Below are 21,250 nucleotides of genomic sequence, written 5' to 3'. Positions count from 1 at the left end.
GTAGCAAATAGTCATTGTTTAGTTGTGGACCAGATGTCTTCTGTGTACAAGAGCATTACAAATAGTTTACAATACTGATGACTTCACAAGAGAAGATGCATTTGCAGTAGAGTTCCCTTTATTTCATTACATTAAAGCAGACAACCATTAAATACACTTGACATTTCTACTGTGCTATCTAAAAGCTATGCTCCAATGTACACATGGCACAAATCTGGTGGCATCCACTTCAAACAAGTGGAACATCTGAATCAAAGCTCAGGCTTCACATAAAAAATAGATCTTACTCTCTGCAACTGTATTCTTAAAAAATGAATATGATGATGAAATTGAATGGAAAGAAAGTGGACTACTGAAGCAACAAACACCCCTCAGATTTAATGTAGAATATTATTTTTATCAGCTCATCTGCAGATGGCACAAATGAAAGCAGATTAAGGCAAATGCTTCTTAAGAAAGGCAGTTTCTTGTAAACAAAAAGGAAAATATTTTTTTTCTTTCTTCATCAGAAGCTCTTTCTCAGGAGTGACATTTGCTATGGTCAAGGCCTGTTTGGGAGCCTGCCCATCATTCTGCTGTTCTCTATTTCTGAAGGGATCACATGATGCTTTGTGGAATACCAACTTGCAGCTGGCTATGAGAATAGCTGAGCTTTCTCTGCATGCTGCAGCAGCAAAATGTGCTACCACAAGACTCTCCCAATAGCCTGACTGGCCTTTATAATGTGCTTGGCCTCTGGGCTTTGGTATCTGATTTGGCAGTGTAGTGTTTGTGACATTCTGTGGATTACCTATATCTAACTATTCACCAGCACAACAATTCAGTAAAAAAGGGTGAAGGTGTATTAGAAAAAAAGGTACCGTATTTTAAAGCTGTATTAAGAAAAAATAAGCTACACTTTCATTTTAAGACCTGCTGTGCACAAATGCTTTGATCTCAAACTAATCAATGTCTATTAATTGGCACCTACTTAATAGCAACATAAGTCACTAAGCAGTCGTTTTGTTTTGTTTCGTTTTTTTTAAAGGGGAATTTCCTCTTGGAAGTAGAGCATCTTCTCATGTCCTGACTTGGAATTTTCCTGCTTTTGTAATATATTTGACACCTTTAAAAGGCTTGTATTTTTCTCCATACATGTCCAGGCGATTGACTTTCAATCCTGGAACAAAAGTAAGAGTACAAAGTTAAAGGCAGAATACTACAAATTTTGTCAGTCTGTTTAAAAGTCTTCTCCATTTTCTTCAAGCATGTTAAAAGCAGTTAGGAAGCTAGTTTTCCTTCCTACTCCTTCATCAGTTCATCCATTTTGAGAAGCAAAAGGGACGGTTCTTGTCACCCAGTCCTCGCTGGCAGCCTGGGGGGGACAACTCTTATCTGTTCTACTCAATGAGTCAACATCCTCCTTCCCAGGGATGAAACACTGAGCAAAGGAGTTCATCCCCCACAGCTCATGCACAGTACACCCTTGCTCCTACTAACATGGGTGAAGCAAAGCAGAAATTTTAAAATTTTCTTCACTCTTTAAATTATAATTTCAAGGACCAGCAGTCCCTCTGTTACTGATTGGGAAATACCAGCAGCTATTAATTACCTAACAGATTCAGGTTGGCCCCTGCTTTCTCATATGTCTACTAGCTTTGGCATCCAGCCATTCGGTCTACTGTGTTTTGCTAAATTTAGACTGGTGGATTGCAAGTTTAAGAGGGCACTGTAGAATTCTGTTGTTATACTAGGACAAACCATTATTTTACTTAACAAAATAGTCTAGGATACAAAAGAACACTAGCCTAGTACCAACCTGGACAGATACTACATGCATTACCACTGGTTCTCATCTACTGTCTTCAGTCATCTTCCTTCCATCCAAGTCTGAGTCTTTGCTGTATGGGGTATACTCTGTTAAGGCCTTAATTCTGCAAAGACTACTCAGAAACATTTTGCACACGGAATGCTCATGTGATTTAAGTGTTTGCTGACTGAGGCCTTGAGTTTGCTTTAAACTTTCTTTTGCACTTACCCTATAGACTTCATGCTGATTTCATGTGCAGATTATTTTGAAGATGAAAAACTAACTAGTTACAAAAGAAAAGAATAAACAAAAGGGGCAATCTTTAAAATTAATAGAGCTTATTGACCAGTAGAAATGGCTTTAGTGGTACAAGGCTAAAGAAAATCAAGAGCAGCATGCTAAATCATCATTTATCATTCTTCACTAAAAAGAAATTGCATATTTTTAATGCACAAATCAAAACAATTCCATTCTTCTGTACACTTTTTCACAACCTTTCTTGGGCAAAGCAACTGGGAACTCACAGTTTTCTGCCAGCAGGGTTAACTGTCAGGTTTAGGTTAACCAGACTTCACCTGTTTGGACGAAGTCCAAGCTGACTTTAGTTCAGCACCTCCAGTTGAAAAATTAACAACAGGAAGGCTCCATTTCCTATTGTTATTCTACTTGTTCCACCAGCATCAATTTCACTTAACGCCCACTCACCTGAAATTGCAAGCTGTTGTATTTTAAACTGGATGTTTAAGCTTGGATTCTCCTCTGGCTTGGGAGCTCCAGACTGTAGGTTCACTATGCCCTTCAGATTTGGTAGCTTTTGAGGGGTAATTTTGCCAATGTCCCATGTTAACACCTTGTCAGGAAAGAGAGAATAGTAGTAGTAGCATTTTAGGAAACCCTCTATGAGGCCACATTCAGGTCAAGCCTTAGTTTGCAGGCTGGGTACAGTAAGTAGCCTAGTAGCCCTGAGAATAATTCCCCCGGTCGGCGAGTTGGCATGGTTAGGGCTCCTGCAGGTATGGCGTCTGTTCTTTCCCAGCCTTCCTTTTGCCCTACGAGGGTTCCTTCGTTGGGTTGTGCACTTAATAGGGCTCATTCTCTTAGTAATACTGGCTGACCCCATTGTCACATTGGGTCAGATAGGTCTGCAAAGCGAGCATAAAGGTAGCAGGTATTTAAGCATGGGAATGAGCAGGAGAGGAGCGGGTGCATAGCAAAAGATGTTTAAGATAGAGTAACTTTTCCAAGAGACACTTTTTTCCCATTGATTCCTACACTTTAAAGAAGGTACACGTGACAAAGTTGGCCCTTTACTTACCCACAAGAGGTTTTTTTTTTGCTGTTGTCGTTCTTGTCTTATACAAAAAACTGTTGCTAAATGCAGAAAAAACTCAATTTTCTGTACTTCTAGAAGCAAGGTTTTGCAGTTACCATCCAACTGTGTGGTAAATTCAGCAGTATAGCAACAGGCCCAGAATTTCTGTAGAGCCAAGTGAGAGGCAGCACAAGCAGAGCAAGCATGATGAACGTAATCAGCTCCACCATGCTGTTGAGGTACATAAAGTTTTGGTTTTAAACTAAACAAGTCAGACATCTCTTCAGTACAGCAGTACTAAGAGCTATTTTAGAGCTGAGCCTTGTCACAGCTTATCACAGATCAGTTTGAGAGGAAAAACAAGAAGACCAAGTTCTGAAAAAGGGGGCAAAACTGCGAGTAGGGGGAGAAGTTGTTCCAGGGGATACCAGGAACACAACAATCCACTGACAGTTATCCCAACTCTTAAGAAAAAAACAGTAAAATTTATTTCTGTCAGTCATGACTCCCTGTCTTTTCTCTCCTTTGCAGGGAGGAAAGGCGACTTCAAGGTTTTTTTTTTTTTTTTTTTTTTTAAAGATTGGTGTCTGTTGCTTTTAAAACCAAATGTTATTTGGAGAGCTTTCACCTCCAATTCAAATCAAGCACTGCCTGAGAAATTCCAAGAGCAGCAGAAAGCTCAGAACAGGGTGTTAAGAGCCAGCAGAATGGCTCGGCTCAGACCGCATTCCAGCAAAATGGTTCCTGGGGACTAAAAAGCTTCAGGAGCTTTGGGAAATTTAGGTTTTGAATCACAACTGAGAGGCAAGAAAGCAGGATTCCCAAGATACAGTTTTTCAGACTATTTGTTTGCCATTTTTCTTCCTGTATGTCTTTAGGCAGATCTTTTGGGAGAGACTTGCATCTCCTGCTTCCTGTTTTTCTGACTATCTATTTTCAAGTCTGCTGCATTTTCTCCAGATATGTTTTAAAGGGCATAGATTGCAGTATGCACCACAGCTGAAACCAGCAGCAAAATACTGCTGCATCCATTAAAGAAAAAAAAAATAGGGGTGAAGGTGCAGGAGAAAAGAGATGAAGGAGACGGGAGTGAAGTGCAGACTGATATAATGAGAAATCACATCTGGGTCTTAAGACTGAAAAAGTGAATTTTAAAAAGAAAGTTTTAATTCATAAACATATGCTGAAGGAAGGTTTTCTGCTATGTGTGGCACAGTGTTCCAGTACTCTGCAATATGTATAACTTGCTCTAATGTCTTCTTAGATATTTAAATAAATAAAAATACAAGACTTACTTACTTTAGTAACTGGGTCAAACGTATAGTTGCCTTGCGTAGAAGTGAGGTTCATGTTAAGTACTGCCTTTGGCATGTGAACTGTCATGACAACTCCTTCTACTGTTTTCCCCATATTCTGTTTTGGTCCAATGGTAACATCAAATCTTCCTGAAGAACTATTCTCCTTAAAACTGATCATGTGTTTCACATATACAGGAATCGCCACCAAGCTGAAGAAAGAAAACAGTAGTTGCATGCATCCTGGCTACTTCTCTATTGGGGAAACTAAAGCTCTTTTTCATAAATAGACCTTATGTTTCTGGCAGGCATAAGTTAGAACCAATTTCTTTCAAGCAAGAAGTGATACTCAGCTCTTCAACATCATTGTTCAAGTGATTTTTTATTAGTGGGGAATCATGGGGAAAAAAAAATTTTCCAAATCACTTTTCCTAATCTCTTTCCTTCCACTCTATTTTTTTAAAGTAATCTCACTTCTCAAAACAGCCCTCAGTCAAACGAGACTTAGTTTGCAGATATTTGTGGCTTAGGCTTTTTTTGCTTTGTTGTTTTTATGAAGTTTATGATCCTCTATGGATACAGACACTTAATCACAAAGATCTATCAGCAGTATCAATTACCAGGAGTGAATAGCCCTATATTACTATCACATGTGATTTATGTCACTGAACAGTGATTGTTTAGTATCAGCAGCTCTGTTGAAAAACTGTTTTCTTGTTTTAGTGTGGACAGAGCATCAGATCAGACAAAAACAGAGAACATGTATTTTGACAATGATGCAAATTCTGCTTGTAACAAGGGGAAATCTGCAGTTACCCACATGGAAAGTATTAAATGGTGTAGTTAAAGAACCAGTGTATCTAAACCAAACATACTTCTGTGAGCTGACACGGTAGGAGATCAGTCTGAAATTCCCATCTGGAGGAATAAATGAAAGGACTCTTTCAGACTCCCAGCGTTTGAACCGAATACATGGATGGAAGCTGACATCATCCAGCAGCCTTGGGTTCTGTAAGAAGTGGTAAAGTGGTAAGTAGAAACTCACAAAGTGTCAGCGGTTTGAACTAGGCTACTAAACTCTACACATTTCCTATGTCTTATATTCTTAAGTATTTTTCCTGATCATTATCAGAGGCACATTACTCAACTAGATGGATTTCTGGTCTGACCTGGTACCGCAGTTCCTGTATTTTTGCGTACGGACAAAAGTCATTCCAACTACTGAACATGTAGCAACTTTTACAGTACAAGGCAAAGCTTGGTATATTATTTTTCACATGTCTAACATATGAAGCAGTTGTTGCGTTATTTTACAGTTGTTTAAATCTGATCATTAAGCAAAATAAACCCAGAGCAATTAAAATTGCCAAATACACTGCTAAATTTACCATGAAAGAAAGAGAAAGATCTGGCATTCCTGAGAGCTTAATGCATGAATCAATAACACCTTGGATTTCTGCAAAGACTGTGGAACCTGGGAAAGAAAAAAAAAAGATACTTATCAAGGGTGTAACAAATGTTGTGAGTTGCAGCTAGAGGGCACAGAAGCCATTTGCACAGCACTCAACAACACACCAAGCACAGATAGAAAAGGTCATTCCAGTTACTGTGGCCTAGGCAGCTTGCTAAAACACCTGAATTAGAGCAAACAGCTTGCCCCGAATCAGCAAATTATACTTGTGCAAGCTGTTACACAGGATTTGTACTGGAGGTGCTTGAACTGGTTCCCAGCAATGAGCAGATAAGAATTTCAGAATATGCAAGCTCTGAATTTTCCTTTCTTTCACCCCTGTCCTCTGTCTCCAGAAAACTAGCCAGTTGTGCAGTGATGTCAGGAAGCTGAAGCACATCAAAACAGTCAACATCAACACAGAGTAAGTTTGGGCTATGAAGCTCAGGATCTTGTTATCCTTGGTTTCCACAGCTGAAGTGTGGCTTATTTTACAGTAGGATTAAATACTCATCTAGATGTTAAATAAATCTACAGTCAAAAAACCAAAAGCAGGATTACCATGTGCCTTACCCAGGAAAGGATCGTTTCCTTAAATGCCCACCAAGGGCAGAAAGGCATGAGCAGGATTCTGGACTAATTAGCCCTACAAGCAAAGGTTGTTAGAAGTAGAAACTTGCTGACCCAGTTAAAGGGAAGGAGAAACTGTGGGTTAATACCTCCCCTTAAAAGAAGAGATCCTGTTTCAGATTAATGCATATAACCATATGCCTATGAAACAAGATAACATCTATTCTGGAGGAGCAATCTTATCTATTGCTTAGTCCTAATGAAGGTTAGGAAAGAAGATTTTTGCACTGTAAGTCCCCGAGGAATTAGAGGAGAAAAGAGTAGTTACAATTACAGCAGTGGGTCCTCAGTAGACTTAAATAATCTCAGTGGTCTCACACTCTATTTGGGATTGAAATGCATACAGAAATACACACAGGGTCTTGATTATAACTCCTCAAACTGGGCACGCATAGTACTCTTAGGAATGCTATTGAGCTAGGGGAGTAATACAGCCATCAGGGCGTACTGACTGTGATCCCCACTACCTTTTAGTCTCTCGACAGTGAGAATAAGAGTTGCACAATGGCCATTTTTGACTCTCTAGTATGATTATAGCTGAAGTGTGTGTTGAACTGGTGTATGGAGACAAAAAAACATTGACTATTGTTACTAACAGCAGCACTGAATTAAGAAATCAGAGATTTAATCCCCTCTCTACACCCACAAACTGGTATCATACAATCTTCAGCTTTAATAGCCAATGGGCCCTGCCAATGAACAGAACAGCAGGCACTTGTCTACAGCCCAACAGTTTTCTTTTTGGATCAGCTTTTTTCTGTTTCCTGGCACTGGCAACATTTACACAAAAGTTAGCAGATTCCTCTTCAGAGCTAAATTTCATATTAAAGACTGCAGTAAAGTATTTGAAGATATCATCATTTTTCTAAGTTATTTACAGAAAGGAAAGGAATATTGTTATGCTTCATAACATCTGGCTCCAGTTTATATACAAGGAAAACAATACCATCTGACTATTTTGCAGCAAGTTTTGTCTTGCTATCAGAAGACAGCTAATGACTGCTTTTGTCTTGTTCACTTGAGGGCCTATGAGGACCTACCATAGACTGTTAGCAGGAACAAGGGAGATAATTTTGTCATCACATTTAAAGCTTTAAGTATTTTTTTTTCTATTTGTATCTCTTAAGAGATAATAAATATACAAACTAGGTATCTAAGTACAGAATATTTCTTGTAGGTGTACAGCATGTTCTTTAAGCAGCCTAGTGCACGTTGCTATTATAAAATGAACTAAAAATATATTTGGGCATGTTAAAATGGGCTATGTATTTTTATTTAAGATATGGATATATGTATATAGAACATACATATAAATGCAGAAAAGCAGTTGGACTGTATTCTCTCTAAACATCAGTGGCTAAATATAAAAACATACAACAAACAAATATGAGTTCACATGTCATCTTACCTGATTTGTCTATAATTGCATCAATTTCTTCAATGACATCAAAATAGGCTTCGTTGTTTGTGTATTTTACCCCTGCTCTGCGCCAAGGAATGTTGGACAGCTGCCCAGTGGGAAGTGTGTCACCCACATTACTACTGCCTTAAAAATTAAAAGAAACTCATAGAATCAGTAAGTAATTACAAGAGGAGTGTTTCAGTTATCACAGTTATGAATCAAAAGCAGAATTTGACCCTGAGAACTGCAAACTAAAATCTGAACCACTAAAATTTCATTAAGTGACTTGAATTAACTTCAAGTATGTGTCCAGACTTACAGCTTTGAGACTGTATGCTTTGCACAGCAAAATACAAGGCTCAAGACAGCAGAAGATTTGAGTGGGGGCAGATGGGGGGTTAGATTCCCAAAAGGATTCAAGTGCTACAATTCAAGACATTGCAGCTCCTTGTGAGGGCTCTGAGCACTGTTTCCCCCTCTTCCAGGAGTTTAGCTGACTGCCTTCACGGCCAGCTTGCAGATAAGAGATATTACAAAGAAAAACCTGGAATAAGCCTTAGTGGGGGCTCCCTCCCCCTTTACTTGGGAGCTGTTGAGGCTCTTGCCTTTGATGCCCATCTGAGCTACCTTGTAGGATGTGACAATCATGTCTGTTCCCAACCATGTACCCCACTGATTCAGACCCTGACCCACGGACTTGACCTTCCAGCCTGGCGATCACTGGACTGTGGCTGACTCTGCTTACTGTCTCCAGCCCTGATCCTCACCCTGACTTGCTGGCTCCATTTCCTCGCTCCTTGTCAGTGAGGCCACTGCCCTGCCTGCCTTGCACTCACCATCAGTTCCCAGTTCTTCTTCCCTTGCAGCACAGCCTGCCCATGCTGCTTCCTAGCACTCCTACTCTTGGCTCTTGAAGTAGCACCTGTAGCCTCACACCAGTAGATAAATAAAATTTGGTTCCCCCAAAGAATAAGATTAATGCCACTCAATGTGAGAAAAAGGCTTCCTGAGCCACCTAGTAATAGAGTAAAATGATGGTTCTTTAGAAAGGAAAACAAATCATATCTCTTCTGGGGATTAGCTAACTGATCTTGAACTCCCAGTATAGTGGAAACAACTCCCTCCGCTACGCGTTGTTATCTGGACAGGGCTACAGCTCAGCATGGGTGTGGTGGTGTGCTCTGCAGAGTGAGACAGCTTCACTGAGAGGCAGGGGCAAACGGTCATCACTTCTACATAACTTGGTGGCTAGGCCCTCTCCCAGGAGGCAGAAAATTAAAGTTTTCATTCTTTTGGGCTGGTAAAATAAACCTCTCTAAAAATACCCTTACTAGACTCTGCCTCAGTGCTATAAGATGTGGGGGATGAGGGGCAACTACCTCCCCACTCTAACTGCCTTTCTGAAGGGGAGCAGCTGCTGTGGCTGTGCCCTGTGCCCTTCACAGCCTTGCCGGGTGCAGCAGGCACGTGCGAGCCAGGCTCAGCTGCAGGCCAGGCTCAGCTGCAGGCCAGGCAGGTGGGAGAGCTCCCAGCCTGCGGCTTCCCACTGGCTCGGGGCTAAGCTGCTGACACTGACAAGACGGAGGCTGTCCTAGGCAGGCACTTTAGGCTCCTAGGGATTTCTAATGAGGCTTTAGGTGCCTGTGTAGTAAAACAAAAGGATTTGAGGCTGCAGCCCTTGGCTGAGGCATCTTAATTCCCTTTACAGTGCTGCATCTGGTCCATTAATGACGTAGACATTTTTCAGAAGTATAACTACTGCCATCCAAGCCCACATTTTTCCAAAAAACAGAAATAAAACCTGATGAGACTTACATATAAAAACTAGACTGCATGTGTTACCCCAAACACCAGCTCTTCCGAGCAATACCTGTGTGGCCCTGCAGCCCACCTACTACCCATCTCTAACAATGTACAGACGAACATTTTGCTATCTTCGACCCCACGTGACACCTCATGGGCCACCTCCCTCGCGTCCGCTTGCCAGACAAGCAGATTCCACCAGCTCAGCTGACAGACATGTGGCTGTCAGTGTGAGACGTACCCATTTACGACAGCCTGAAACCAGCTCTAAACTTGACGGATGCTGATGGTGGCAGGGTACGTGCATGTGTGTGTGGGGGGGTGGGGGCTGAGGATAGGCTATTTGCTTCTCTTCAAACTATTTGTTCCCAGCCAGCAAAGATTTATTGGACTACTACTATACTAGGTATCTGTTACTTATCTTTATATATTAATTTCGTATAGCATGCATAACCTTCTCCAGTGCCCCTGAGTTATTCAAGACTTGGGCTAGTTCTGTAGCAATCCCAGAGCACCTGTCTCCAGTATGTGCTGCCTGAGCTGGGTCCTGCTACTCCTGAGGGACTTCAGCAGCTGTGGCTGGACCAGATACTACTACCACTGAGGATCTCAAAGGGGCCCGGCCTAAACTGCAAATACAGAGTAAGTTGCCTTTATTCAGCTCTTAATTATGGGAAGCGGAAGGACAGTGGCCTTGCCTTATAAATTCAAGTCAATATAGTATTATTTTTTAATTAAAAAGCACGACAGGGCTTGTTTTTTAAGCAGCCAGTCACCTCTGAATATTATTTACGTTCATACCTGTGATGGAGTTGACAACGGAGCGCAAAATTGTGGGAGGCTTAATCAGCTCCTTCAGTATGTTAGATTCTGTTGCCAGTGGAAAGCCATTGTCTAACATTTCTTCTAGAAGTTCATACACAATAACTACATTGTCCTTAATTGAAGTCTCGGAACATTCGCCAAAGTAATCCTAAACAAATCACAGATTACAAAGGGGAGGATTTTTATTCCTGTTAAAATGCTTTACAATTTTTTTTTAATGCTTACAGAAACCCTCTAACATATCATGGAATTTTAGTGCTGAAAATGACTAGCTACTTCTATAGCCTGATTACACTACATGTTAAGGTTGCATTTACCATGTAATTAGAAATAAAGACAGTGTGAACAATGAAACTAATGCAATCTGGTTTACTATGGATTTGTGTCCCAGGGGTTCTCCCACTTGTGAACATTAACACATCTTCAGTCAGAAGAGTGCTGTGAAATATGGAAAATATCTTTTGGCAATGCCCAGTCTTCACTGAGGTTCTTTTATTTACAATATCTGCCAAATAGGTTGAAAATTGACTTACATTTAGCATCACTCCCCTCCCTACAGACTGCTCCATGACTGCATGCTAGTTCAGTCCATCAATATAACATGAACAGTACAAAAGCTTACAGAAACAAGGCAGCTTTTATAAATTGGCATTTGGGTTTTAGTGCATGTGCACTGGTATCTGTAAATCAAATGAATACACAAGATAAACCTTCTTTTCCTTTGTACTTTATAAACTAGCACTTGACTTAAAAATTGCCAAGGGCAAAGTCATGACAGGAGGGTTTACTGCTTTTTTTTAAAAGAAGTTTACATAAAAATTCCCTTGGAATTATTTCAATCTTAAAATTACTTAATGGTGACACACCTGGAAAGTATCTGCTACTCGGTGCAGAAATTCAATTACAAAGAGTGGTGGCACTTCTGTCTGTATGACAGACACAAAGAAGATTTTATCTCGATAGATGCTGATGAGGTAGTGATGTGGCGTTGAGATGACGGGAGGCACATTTTCAACATCGACTGCTTTCTCCTGAGCTTCAAAGAAATAATCACACACAGATTGGCTCACAACGCTCTTCCAGTGCTTCTCCAAGAATATATCACCAGAACAGTTTATAAGAAACAGACTGTGGATCATCTTCTGTTGGAAACACATTTGAACAAGTTAAAACAAACAAAAGGATTTGAGGATTGACATTTTTTCTTCTCCCAGGTCCCCTTTCTTATAATGGTTATTCTTTACTAACATTCATTGTGAATGAACTTAAGAAAAAGATACTGCTTTACTGCTGTTTTTTAAATGGCATTTTCTTTATTTAGAAGAATGTTACAGCACGAAATAACTCAAAGGGGATTAAGTCACTAATATATACTGCAATTTAAGCAAGAAGCTAGCACTCTCGATTTCTACTTTCATCCCTATTTGGCATTTGAGAAAGGCTGATTCTCCCTGGTTGGCACCCACTTAGACATGTTGTTTGATAACATGAATGGATACCACATACATGAAGTTTCCTGCTTTTCTTGCAACAAAGGAGTTTGCATAACATTTACACACATAACTGAGCATTGATGTCTCTTAAAGATAAATACCTTCAGTTTGTCAGCTTTCGGCTACTGAACTAGAAAACAGTGTTTCTTATTTGCTAGCCGATTAGTCTTTAAGTTATGACCAAGTGGCCCTTGGATAACGGGTTGGAATTCACCAGAATTACACAAACTTAGAAGTTTTTATCTTTTTTAATTAAATAAAATTACCTCAAATGTATTTGATACACATGAAAAAAGCTTGTAAAATATGTCTTACATCTAATACTAACTCTCTCATGAAACAGGAAGGTATTAGCTCCAAAAAAAGAATGTAACCCTTTTATTCCCGTATCTTTCAGGATTTATAAATAACATGTCTCAGGCTCTGATACTTCATTTTATTCATGGGAAAAGAAGCTTATCTGCCTTCTTTAAAAACTAATTCCTAGTCTATTTCTCAACTTTCAATGAAACAGTAGCTGAACTAAGAAGTGAATAAATTATTTTCTCCACTTCTATAGAACAGATAAATGCTATCAGACTTCAGTTTAGCTCTTCAACCTTTACATGAGGCAGGTATAATGCTTTGCCTGACCCTTCTAATGTCTTAGAAACCTCTTGTAAAGAGCACAGTCTTTGCTGGTAGATACACAAAGAGCAATAGTCAATACGTGGATGGAAAGATCCTATTAAGCCAACAGTATATAAAAGGAGTTTAATTTGGAAACTGTAACTGTCGATTTGCTTAAGAGTGGGAAAGGAAACAAATCTACAAGCTAGCACTACTGCAAGTTTCCACTATACCTCTCATGGATCAAATTCATCTCTATCTTACTTTGTTAAAAAAAACAGACAACTTTTATACTGCAAGCACAGCATTCTTATAGAGGAGCCTTGACTCAATTGCTTAAATCCAGTTTAACCAAATGTGTTCTGAGTTTAGCCAGCGCTGAACATTAAACCCCTCCAAAATCTCCTGGATAGTCACACAACGGTGGCAAGTATAATCAACCACTGAATGTCAGTATTGTTCCACACCAAGGCAGCCCATACATATGAAGGTGATCAGCTATAAATCTCAGAATAGTTCTCTGTACATTTTAATATGGATACAATAGCATATCTGTTAACAAAGATAAAGCCCAGCTCCCAGTAAATGCATGCAGAGCTGCATAGAAGAGTTCCAGTATCAGCAGCGCTAGCGCTGGCTGCACTGATAAGACTCCCATTTATGGAAGACTTGATCTACAGACCACTGTGAAGAAAGAAGGCTGGTCTGTGGGCAGCTGTGGATGATATGCTGGCGAAGTATAGCTGGGGTGTGTTACAGAGTGCTTTTACACCCTAGCAGTTGTGCTGCTGTTAAAGCTCATACCAATTCTATTGATCAGAAACTACTGCACTTGTTACTAACACTTAAGCAAATACGGCAGTCCAGCATGCCAACGTAATCGCTAACTAAATACAGTCACTTACTTATACCGTGATCACAGCAACCTCTCCTGGTAGATGAAATGACTGTGTTAACACAGCCACTTCTTTTGCCAGAAATCCCACTTATGATATTAGACCATGACTTAATATGCAAGAGGAGGGCCCGGGTGGCCAAAAAGGGCAGCAACACTCAACCACTGCCTCTATCTACTCATTTGTGTTTCTGCCCCAAGCAGCCCAGATACCAGCTGTGTTCATATGAGCGTTTGTGCTGCCACATGGTAAACTGGAATAACAAACTGATCCGGGGGACCATGCTTGGCAAATTATAGCTTTACAGTATCTGTGGAATGCTGAGCAGTAAAAATGCACCTAGCTGCCTACCATATCTTCTGGCAGTTTTTACAGGCTTTCGCATTATGCATTATTACTTTACTTTGAGCACAAGAATTCCCTTCAAAACCTCACACATGCTCATTTCCTCCTTCACAAGTTCCAACAGCACGCTGCTAAGAAATGCGAGTTGAAGTGCTCTGGAAAGATGGAAGCTCTCTCCGTATAGACCAACCGCAGAGCAGGCAGTGCACACTTTGATACCAACAGGCACAAGGCCTGCCCTATCAGTAACCGAGCAGCTCGGCCTGTTCGCTTCTCACTGCCACTGCTGACAACAGAAAAGCTCTAGTAGCGGTGGGAGTACCAATCTGCTAGGCGCAAGACCAATTCATTTGATTTATTCCACACAGAATCACAGAATGGTTGAGGTTGCCAGGGACCTCTGGAGATCATCTAGTCCAACCCCCCTGCTCAAGCAGGGTCACCTAGAGCACATTTCCAAGGATTTTGTCCAGGTTGAATATCTCCAAGGAAGGAGACTCCACAACCTCTCTGGATAACCTGTTCCAGTGCTCTGTCACCCTCACAGTAAAGAAGTTTTTCCTCATGTTCAGATGGAACTTCCTGTGTTTCAGTTTGTGCCCATTGCCTCTCGTCCTGTCACTGGGCACCACTGAAAAGAGTCTGGCCCCATCCTCTTGACACCCTTCCTTCAGATATTTGTATACACTGATAAGATCCCCCCTCAGTCTTCTCTTCTCCAGGCTGAACAGGCCCAGCCCTCTCAGCCTTTCCTCATAAGGGAGATGCTCCAGTCCCCTAATCATCTTTGTAGCCCTTCGCTGGACTCTCTCCAGTAGTTTCATGTCTCTCTTGTACTGGGGAGCCCAGAATTGGACACAATACTCCAGATGTGGCCTCAGCAGGGCTGAGTAGAGGGGGAGAATCACCTCCCTCGACCTGCTGGCAACACTCTTCCTAATGCAACCCAGGACACCATTGGCCTTCTTGGCCACAAGGGCACATTGCTGCCTCATGGTTAATGTGTTCTCCACCAGCACTCCCAGGTCCTTCTCCACAGAGCTGCTTTCCAGCAGGCCAGCCCCCAGCTGGTACATGGGGTTATTCCTCCCCAGGTGCAGGACCCTGCACTTCCCTTTGTTGAACTTCATGAGGTTCCTCTCTGCCCAGCTCTCCAGCCTGTCCAGGTCTCTCTGAATGGCAGCACAGCCCTCTGGTATATCAGCCACTCCTCCCAGTTTTGCATCATCAGCAAACTTGCTGAGGGTGCACTCTGTCCCTTCATCCAGGTCATTGGTGAAGAGGTTGAACAATACTGGACCCAGTATTGACCCCTGGGGGACACAGCTAGCTACAGGCCTCCAACTAGGCCAAACCATCAAAAGTTATAGCTTTGTTACCAGGGCTGAGTAGAGGGGGAGGATCACCTCCCTTGACCTGCTGGGAAACACATGCTGCCAAACAATTGGCACCAGCCAATTAAAATGGATATTGATGATGGATATCTTACAACTGGTATTATTACAAAAATATCTTATGTAAGCTAGTATTTAACTAAAATTACTTACAGGACTTCCAATACAGAAGATTTCCCAGCTAATCCATTTTTCGAGCGCCAGACTTCATTAAGACATCTAGACATTCCTGAATTTATGTCTCATTACCCTACCTTCTCCTTCTACCTCATCAGAGCTTTAGCTTTGCAAAAAGAAAAGATTAAAAACAGTGCAACATAGGAAATTGATATAGTTACAGTAAGATTCCTTACACCAATAGGTCAAATAAGTGATACAGGTGGCCAGATAGCAAAGCAGGTTAAGAACTGGGACACCTTGAGGGTAAAGGTCTTGAATCAAATTTCTTAAGTTTAAAAAACAGTAGCAAAAGCACATGACCAAAATTTAAGAATTGTCAGACTTTTGCAGTACTGTATACAGAGACCACTTTGAGATGGCAGCATAAAAGCAACATATGTAAAATACTAAAGGTGTATTTCTAGGAATATTTCAAAAGGACATGTCTCCTCTTTCTCTGCTTTTAGGCATATCTAGGAAGCAGACTAAAGATATACACGGATTATTACTTGCATCTTTAGTTCAGAGCAAGCCATTCATGCTCATTTTTAACAGACTAACAGCCTTCGATATTACTGCCTGACTGCGAGTGATCCCACAAGGCACTGCAGCAACAAGTAACCAAGCAGAGGTTTTGCAGTTTCTTCTCACAAACCTTCCATCCTTCTCAAGAGCTCTGATGCATGAAATTCCACATGATTCTCTGCAGTCACATCTCTTCTACCAGAATTTGAAGTCCTCATAGAAGAACTACAAGTTTTTAGCTAAGGTGTCTTCAGTATGCTGATTCCAAATCTGCATCTTTCCTTTTGATTTTGGAAATTTTTGAAATTTGGATATTGCAATTTCACTCTTCTCTCTCTCTCGTGGCAGAGAAGCATCTGGACTGAAGTCACAGCAAGTTCACAAGACAAAGCAGAGCTCACTGGTAAGAGGGAAAGGCTGTGTTCATGGGAACAACAGTGACAGCGTATGCTTGTCCTCAGCTACAATTAGATTCTCTAAAATTTAATTAATGCAGAGATACTCTTGCCAGCTGCTTTTCTGTAACACTGAGCTGAGTTACAGTCAAAGCACTGAAAACCACTGGCCTCTGCAACACCCTTTAGAGCTAATAATAATTACTGAGAATGTCTCAATATGGGATGTGCTATAACAAATAATCCCAGAAAAGCCTGAACATACCATCACTTGCAAAGTATTCCAGAGCTTCTGTGTTCCTGGTATTTAGCATAGCTGCCCTGAATGGTGGAAGGATTAGTGGGAGTGGATTGTTTGAGCCTCTGTTATACATTTGTAGAGATGAACTTTTAGTGAAAAGCCCTTAACTGAATGGAATGCAATTTAATCTTTAAAGTAATCTGGAGAAATGAATAAACTAAAATAGGTAGTTCTGTTTCTATTTTGAAGATAGTATTTTTGCCACAAACACATGGTCAGCAGTTCAGCTTTTTCCTATAAATTCAGGATGTGTCACATGACAAAACCAGACAAGCTACATTTCCCACAGCCCCAATGCCATTCACCAACTCTTTAAACAGCAAACCTAATGAAGAAAAATCCCATCAATTACTTTAATGACATTTACAAGACAGCCAGCATAACAGCTCTGAACATATATATAACTAGTTGGACTAACCTTAATACAGAATTAGTATTTGTGATTCAAACTGATGCACCTGGGAGTCTCAGATCACATTAATATGTGAGTGTTCTGTAACTACCATTTTTGTAAGGCTCCTGTCACTGTTGGCATATGTTATTGCTGCTGCTCAAGTATCATTAATCTTTTCACTTATAAGATACCACAGCTTAGGTGTCCGTACTATTAAGGTAAAATATATTTACAATCATTCTAATGAACTGCCTGGTGTCTTTCCCTGTTATTCAAGTGAAAGTCCCAGAATCAAAGCAATTCTAATCTAAGACCATCAAGTGCTTGCGTCTGTACAGTAACTACTTAGATGCATATTTTATCAGCAAAGTCATCCCTATTAAAGACTAAACAGTGTGCATCCCAGATGCTCACTATACATTTATTTTTCTTCACTCATTTAAAACAGTGGTAATAACTTTCTGGAATTGTTTTTGAAAGGAAGCAGTCCTTTGAGAATACAATGAAATTGTCTTAAATCACTATTTAGTATCCGTAACAACCTTTCAAACCACCTCCATGTTTTTTTACCAATAACAATCACAGCCTGCATAAGAATTTGTGCAGTATTCCATCTACTGACAGATAGGCTTTCGAATAACATGTTTGCATGCTGCCTTTGTTCAATTTAGTTTCAGCATAAATCCTCTAATTGCTGACAATTGCATATATATTGCCAACACAACAATATTAGGTCCAGAATAATCGAACAGTATTAGATACTGAATAATTGCATTCCCTTTGGGTTCTGCAAGAACTGAAAGCTTCACTGCAAAAGCTGAAAATCTAATAGAGTTGCTTAGAAAAAAAAAATTAAAAATTGATTGCTAAAACTACATTTTTTACATGAAGATGGAACAGCATCTCTAACACAAATTACATCAAAATCATTTGATTTAGGACTATTAAGGGACCATTTAAGAAATTCATTCTCTGGAAATGGTACTGAATAAACAGATAGGGAGGACTAAATTGACACCGATAGGGTCAATGTCTTGTCACATTTCCTGTCAAAGGGATTTTCAGGAACAGACTGATAATTAGGCTCATATTCCAGCCAAACCAGAGAACTGTGAATGGCCAAGGCAGCAGGATTCGACCATAGGAAACAAAAGCCTTGCCCTAGTAGTTCTTTGGGAAGATGTTTTCCATCATGCTGTCCCAATACACTGCTCCAGCAACTGTGACAGGCTGGAGAGATGGTGCCACCAGCTTTATACTGCTCTTTTTTCACATGCTCTATTTTAAGAGCCATTCTAGGTTCAAGAAAGGACATGCACAGCACCCAAAGAGCCATGCAGTACTGAAATACTAGACCAGAGCCAACCAGTATCACTGGAACCCTGCTGTAAATGACGGCTCTTACTAAGGTGTGTGCACTGTGCCACGACTAGTTCAAAATGCAGGTGGTAGAAAGAAGGCAAATTACCATTTTTTCCTTCTTTTCTCTTCCACGAGTAGAGCACAGCACTGCACTCCTTAATTTTACCATCCAAATTAATAAAATCAGGTTTCATAATACCAAGTGTTAAAGAGATTTCCAAGTAGTTTCTTTTAAAAAGCAACCTTTGATGCATGTTTGTTGAATAAGCATTAAAAAGATTTCACTTGTTTTCTGTGTATTACTTAAGTTTTGAAAGCAACATAGGAAATAAGGTGGGTGAAAATAATGGAAGAATAAGAGGAAGAAACTCTACATTTTAAAAAGATTTAATCAGGTTTCTTCCTGTCATTACAGCTATGAAGTACAGTTGCCACTTGTCACCTGCTGTTCACACCTCTCTACCTCAAGGACTTCAACTTCCCCTTCAGAAATAAATCTTATCATGAGATTTTAAGATTGCCTAAAGCAGAACTACTTGTAAGGGGAGTTTTGCTTGAAGGAGTAACTAGGACTTAATCGTGTCATAGTTATTTTGCACAACAGAAGACTAAATTTTTGGGCAAGGACAGCAAAATTAACCACTAGAGCATGTGGAGAGGTCTTAATATTTAATTTGCCATTTATGAGGAATTTTCAGGTAAGTGCACAAGGACTGGAAAGAATCTTCCTACCTCATTTTTTCAAAACCAGATTTGTTTGTGCTTTGAGTTAGCACCCAACATATCACAGATTAAATTCTTGACATTCAGAGTGAAACACCATTCAGTTGTTTTTTTTTTAAATAAACGAGAGGCTATGTACAATTCAAACCTGCTGGCAACAGCTGGCTGAATCATTCCCATGGCTGATATAGTCAGTCCATTTGTAAAACATTGCGTCCATCATTTTACTTCTTGCATGAGTAATTTGATTTGCTTGTGCTTTTCTTGCAAAATAGCTTTTCCTGTCACACTGCAGTCTGCCTTCTATGAACATGAACTTTCATTATTTGTTATGAATTTTTGGCTTGGTTGTTTATACAACAGCTACATTTCATGGTGAACCTGTTCTTTCAGTTGGAGCCACATTTATTGGGTACAAACCACTCAGCGTACTGAAAAGATGGTAAGTGTATTGCGACTTCAAAGCAGATTAGCATGCATGAAACAAAACGAAATAAGCTGCAACCTCCATCCAAGTACCAGGGCAGAAGCAATGTGCAGTACACAGCATAGGATGATAATGGAGTAATTTCTAGCACATATTATAGAAATTTATACTCACAAGGACCTTTGCTAATTAAGCAATTATAGCACAAGCACAACCATTGGGTTTACAGCAATGATGCCAGAGTAAGATTCGGTGAGCTGGGTGCTATCCCTCCTGCAGCCCCCCTGCCCTAATGTCACTTTGCTGCAGGTTTCCCATACAGCCTTGAACGGCAGGTCCTGCATCCTTTCTCCTGGGAACTCCTGCTTAAGCAGGCCCTGTACCAGGACACACCCAGATCCTAAGAACTTTGAACATGTGGGGAAAGGAAGGAGGAAGTAGAGAGGAGTCATTACCCTGCTTAAACCAGTCAGCCCCAAGGGTAACCCATGGATCGATCCCCTGCGCACTGGCCAGAGCTTGCCATACGGAGCACCCCAGCTTGACTGAGACCTCCTGGTCTCTAACAGTTACTCTCTGCATTGCCTCAGTTGCACTGTGACTCACTTATGTTTCCAAACATAAACAAACGTTCAGGTAAATAGTACTATCAGCAACATACTGTTTTCCTGACTCTTTTTAAAATGGATTCAGAGAAAGCCAAGGAAGTGTACAGGCACAAGAAAGCCACTAAAGTAACAAATCTGGGGGTGGAAATACATACACTAACTTATTCTTAAGACAAGCCACGACTGATTTTACAAAAGGGTAACTACAGGGGTAAAGTTCTTGCCTGCATGGTGAATTTGATTTGTCCCCTTCTCCTGTAAAAACTAAATTAAATGACCTCCCGATGCACAATCCCTCCTTCTCATCACTACTTATCGTTTTAGAGAGCGATCTACATAGACTGTTTTAGTTGGACGTGTGCATAGAATGATCTGCAAAATACTTGGCGAAATTAGGTGCTTCTTAAAAAAAAATTATATATGCTCCCTGTCACAGGCTTCCCTTTCCTATATTAAGTCTCGGAAAGCTACCTCACGAGCATTATCCCATGACCAGCAAGTTAAAGCGCAGGCTGAAGAACAAGCGGCCTGGCCAAGGCCCTCATGCCTGTGCAGTCGCTCCCACCGCCCTGCCCCGCGCCAATGCCGGCGCAGAGACGCTGCCAAGGAACGGGGAGACGGGCACGATACGGCGCAGCTCGGGCCCGCAGAGCCGCCTCCCGGCCCCGCTTTCCGGGGCGCCACAGCCCCCCGTGGCCCCAGCCAGGCCTTTGCCCCTGCCGAAAACACGCGGCCCTGGGCGGGCGCAGCTCGGCAGCGTGGCGATGCTCCTAACTAGAGCACAGAAGCAGCGCCGGGCCCCAGCGGGTACTTAGCACCCGGCACCGATGCCCCGGGGGGTAGGGCCCTGCCTCCGCCCAGCAGCCGCCCTCGCCACCGCGGCGCGGCCGCCCTGCCCGGCCGCCTCCCGCCGCCCCGGGGCTCGCTGGGGACGCGCCCGCCGCCGCTCCCGCCCTCCCGCCCCGCGGCGCCCCCGAGGGCTCTGGCGGCGGCTCCTGCGGCGGCCGCGGCCCCACGTACCTCCCCCGGCGCGGCGCGGCGCGGCCCGTCCCGCTCCCGGCCGCAGCGGCCAAGATGGCGGCGAGGCCCGGCGCGGCGCGGGGCCGCCCCCCG

At 41.6% G+C, this 21,250-nt stretch overlaps 1 protein-coding gene across 2 annotated transcripts; it reads right to left on the bottom strand.

The window, feature by feature from the left end:
- Nucleotides 1-96: 96 nt before the first annotated feature.
- Nucleotides 97-21,175, bottom strand: AP3M1 (adaptor related protein complex 3 subunit mu 1). Of its 2 annotated transcripts, none has more exons than XM_067299899.1 (9): nucleotides 21,158-21,175; nucleotides 11,373-11,648; nucleotides 10,483-10,654; nucleotides 7,885-8,022; nucleotides 5,785-5,870; nucleotides 5,272-5,405; nucleotides 4,401-4,608; nucleotides 2,495-2,639; nucleotides 97-1,159 (listed from the first exon to the last, which is right to left on the bottom strand). In XM_067299899.1, exons 2-9 carry the CDS (start codon nucleotides 11,643-11,645, stop codon nucleotides 1,059-1,061), a joined length of 1,257 nt encoding a protein of 418 aa, XP_067156000.1. In that variant the 5' UTR covers nucleotides 11,646-11,648; nucleotides 21,158-21,175; the 3' UTR covers nucleotides 97-1,058. The 2 variants fall into 2 exon arrangements, with proteins under 2 accessions (XP_067156000.1, XP_013815739.1); XM_013960285.2 differs by lacking the exon at nucleotides 21,158-21,175 and adding an exon at nucleotides 16,058-16,078.
- Nucleotides 21,176-21,250: the final 75 nt, after the last annotated feature.

This window comes from Apteryx mantelli, chromosome 7 (assembly GCF_036417845.1).
Source record: "Apteryx mantelli isolate bAptMan1 chromosome 7, bAptMan1.hap1, whole genome shotgun sequence".
In the NCBI taxonomy this organism is placed as follows: Eukaryota; Metazoa; Chordata; class Aves; order Apterygiformes; family Apterygidae; genus Apteryx; species Apteryx mantelli.
This window is presented reverse-complemented; position numbering and strand designations above follow the sequence as displayed.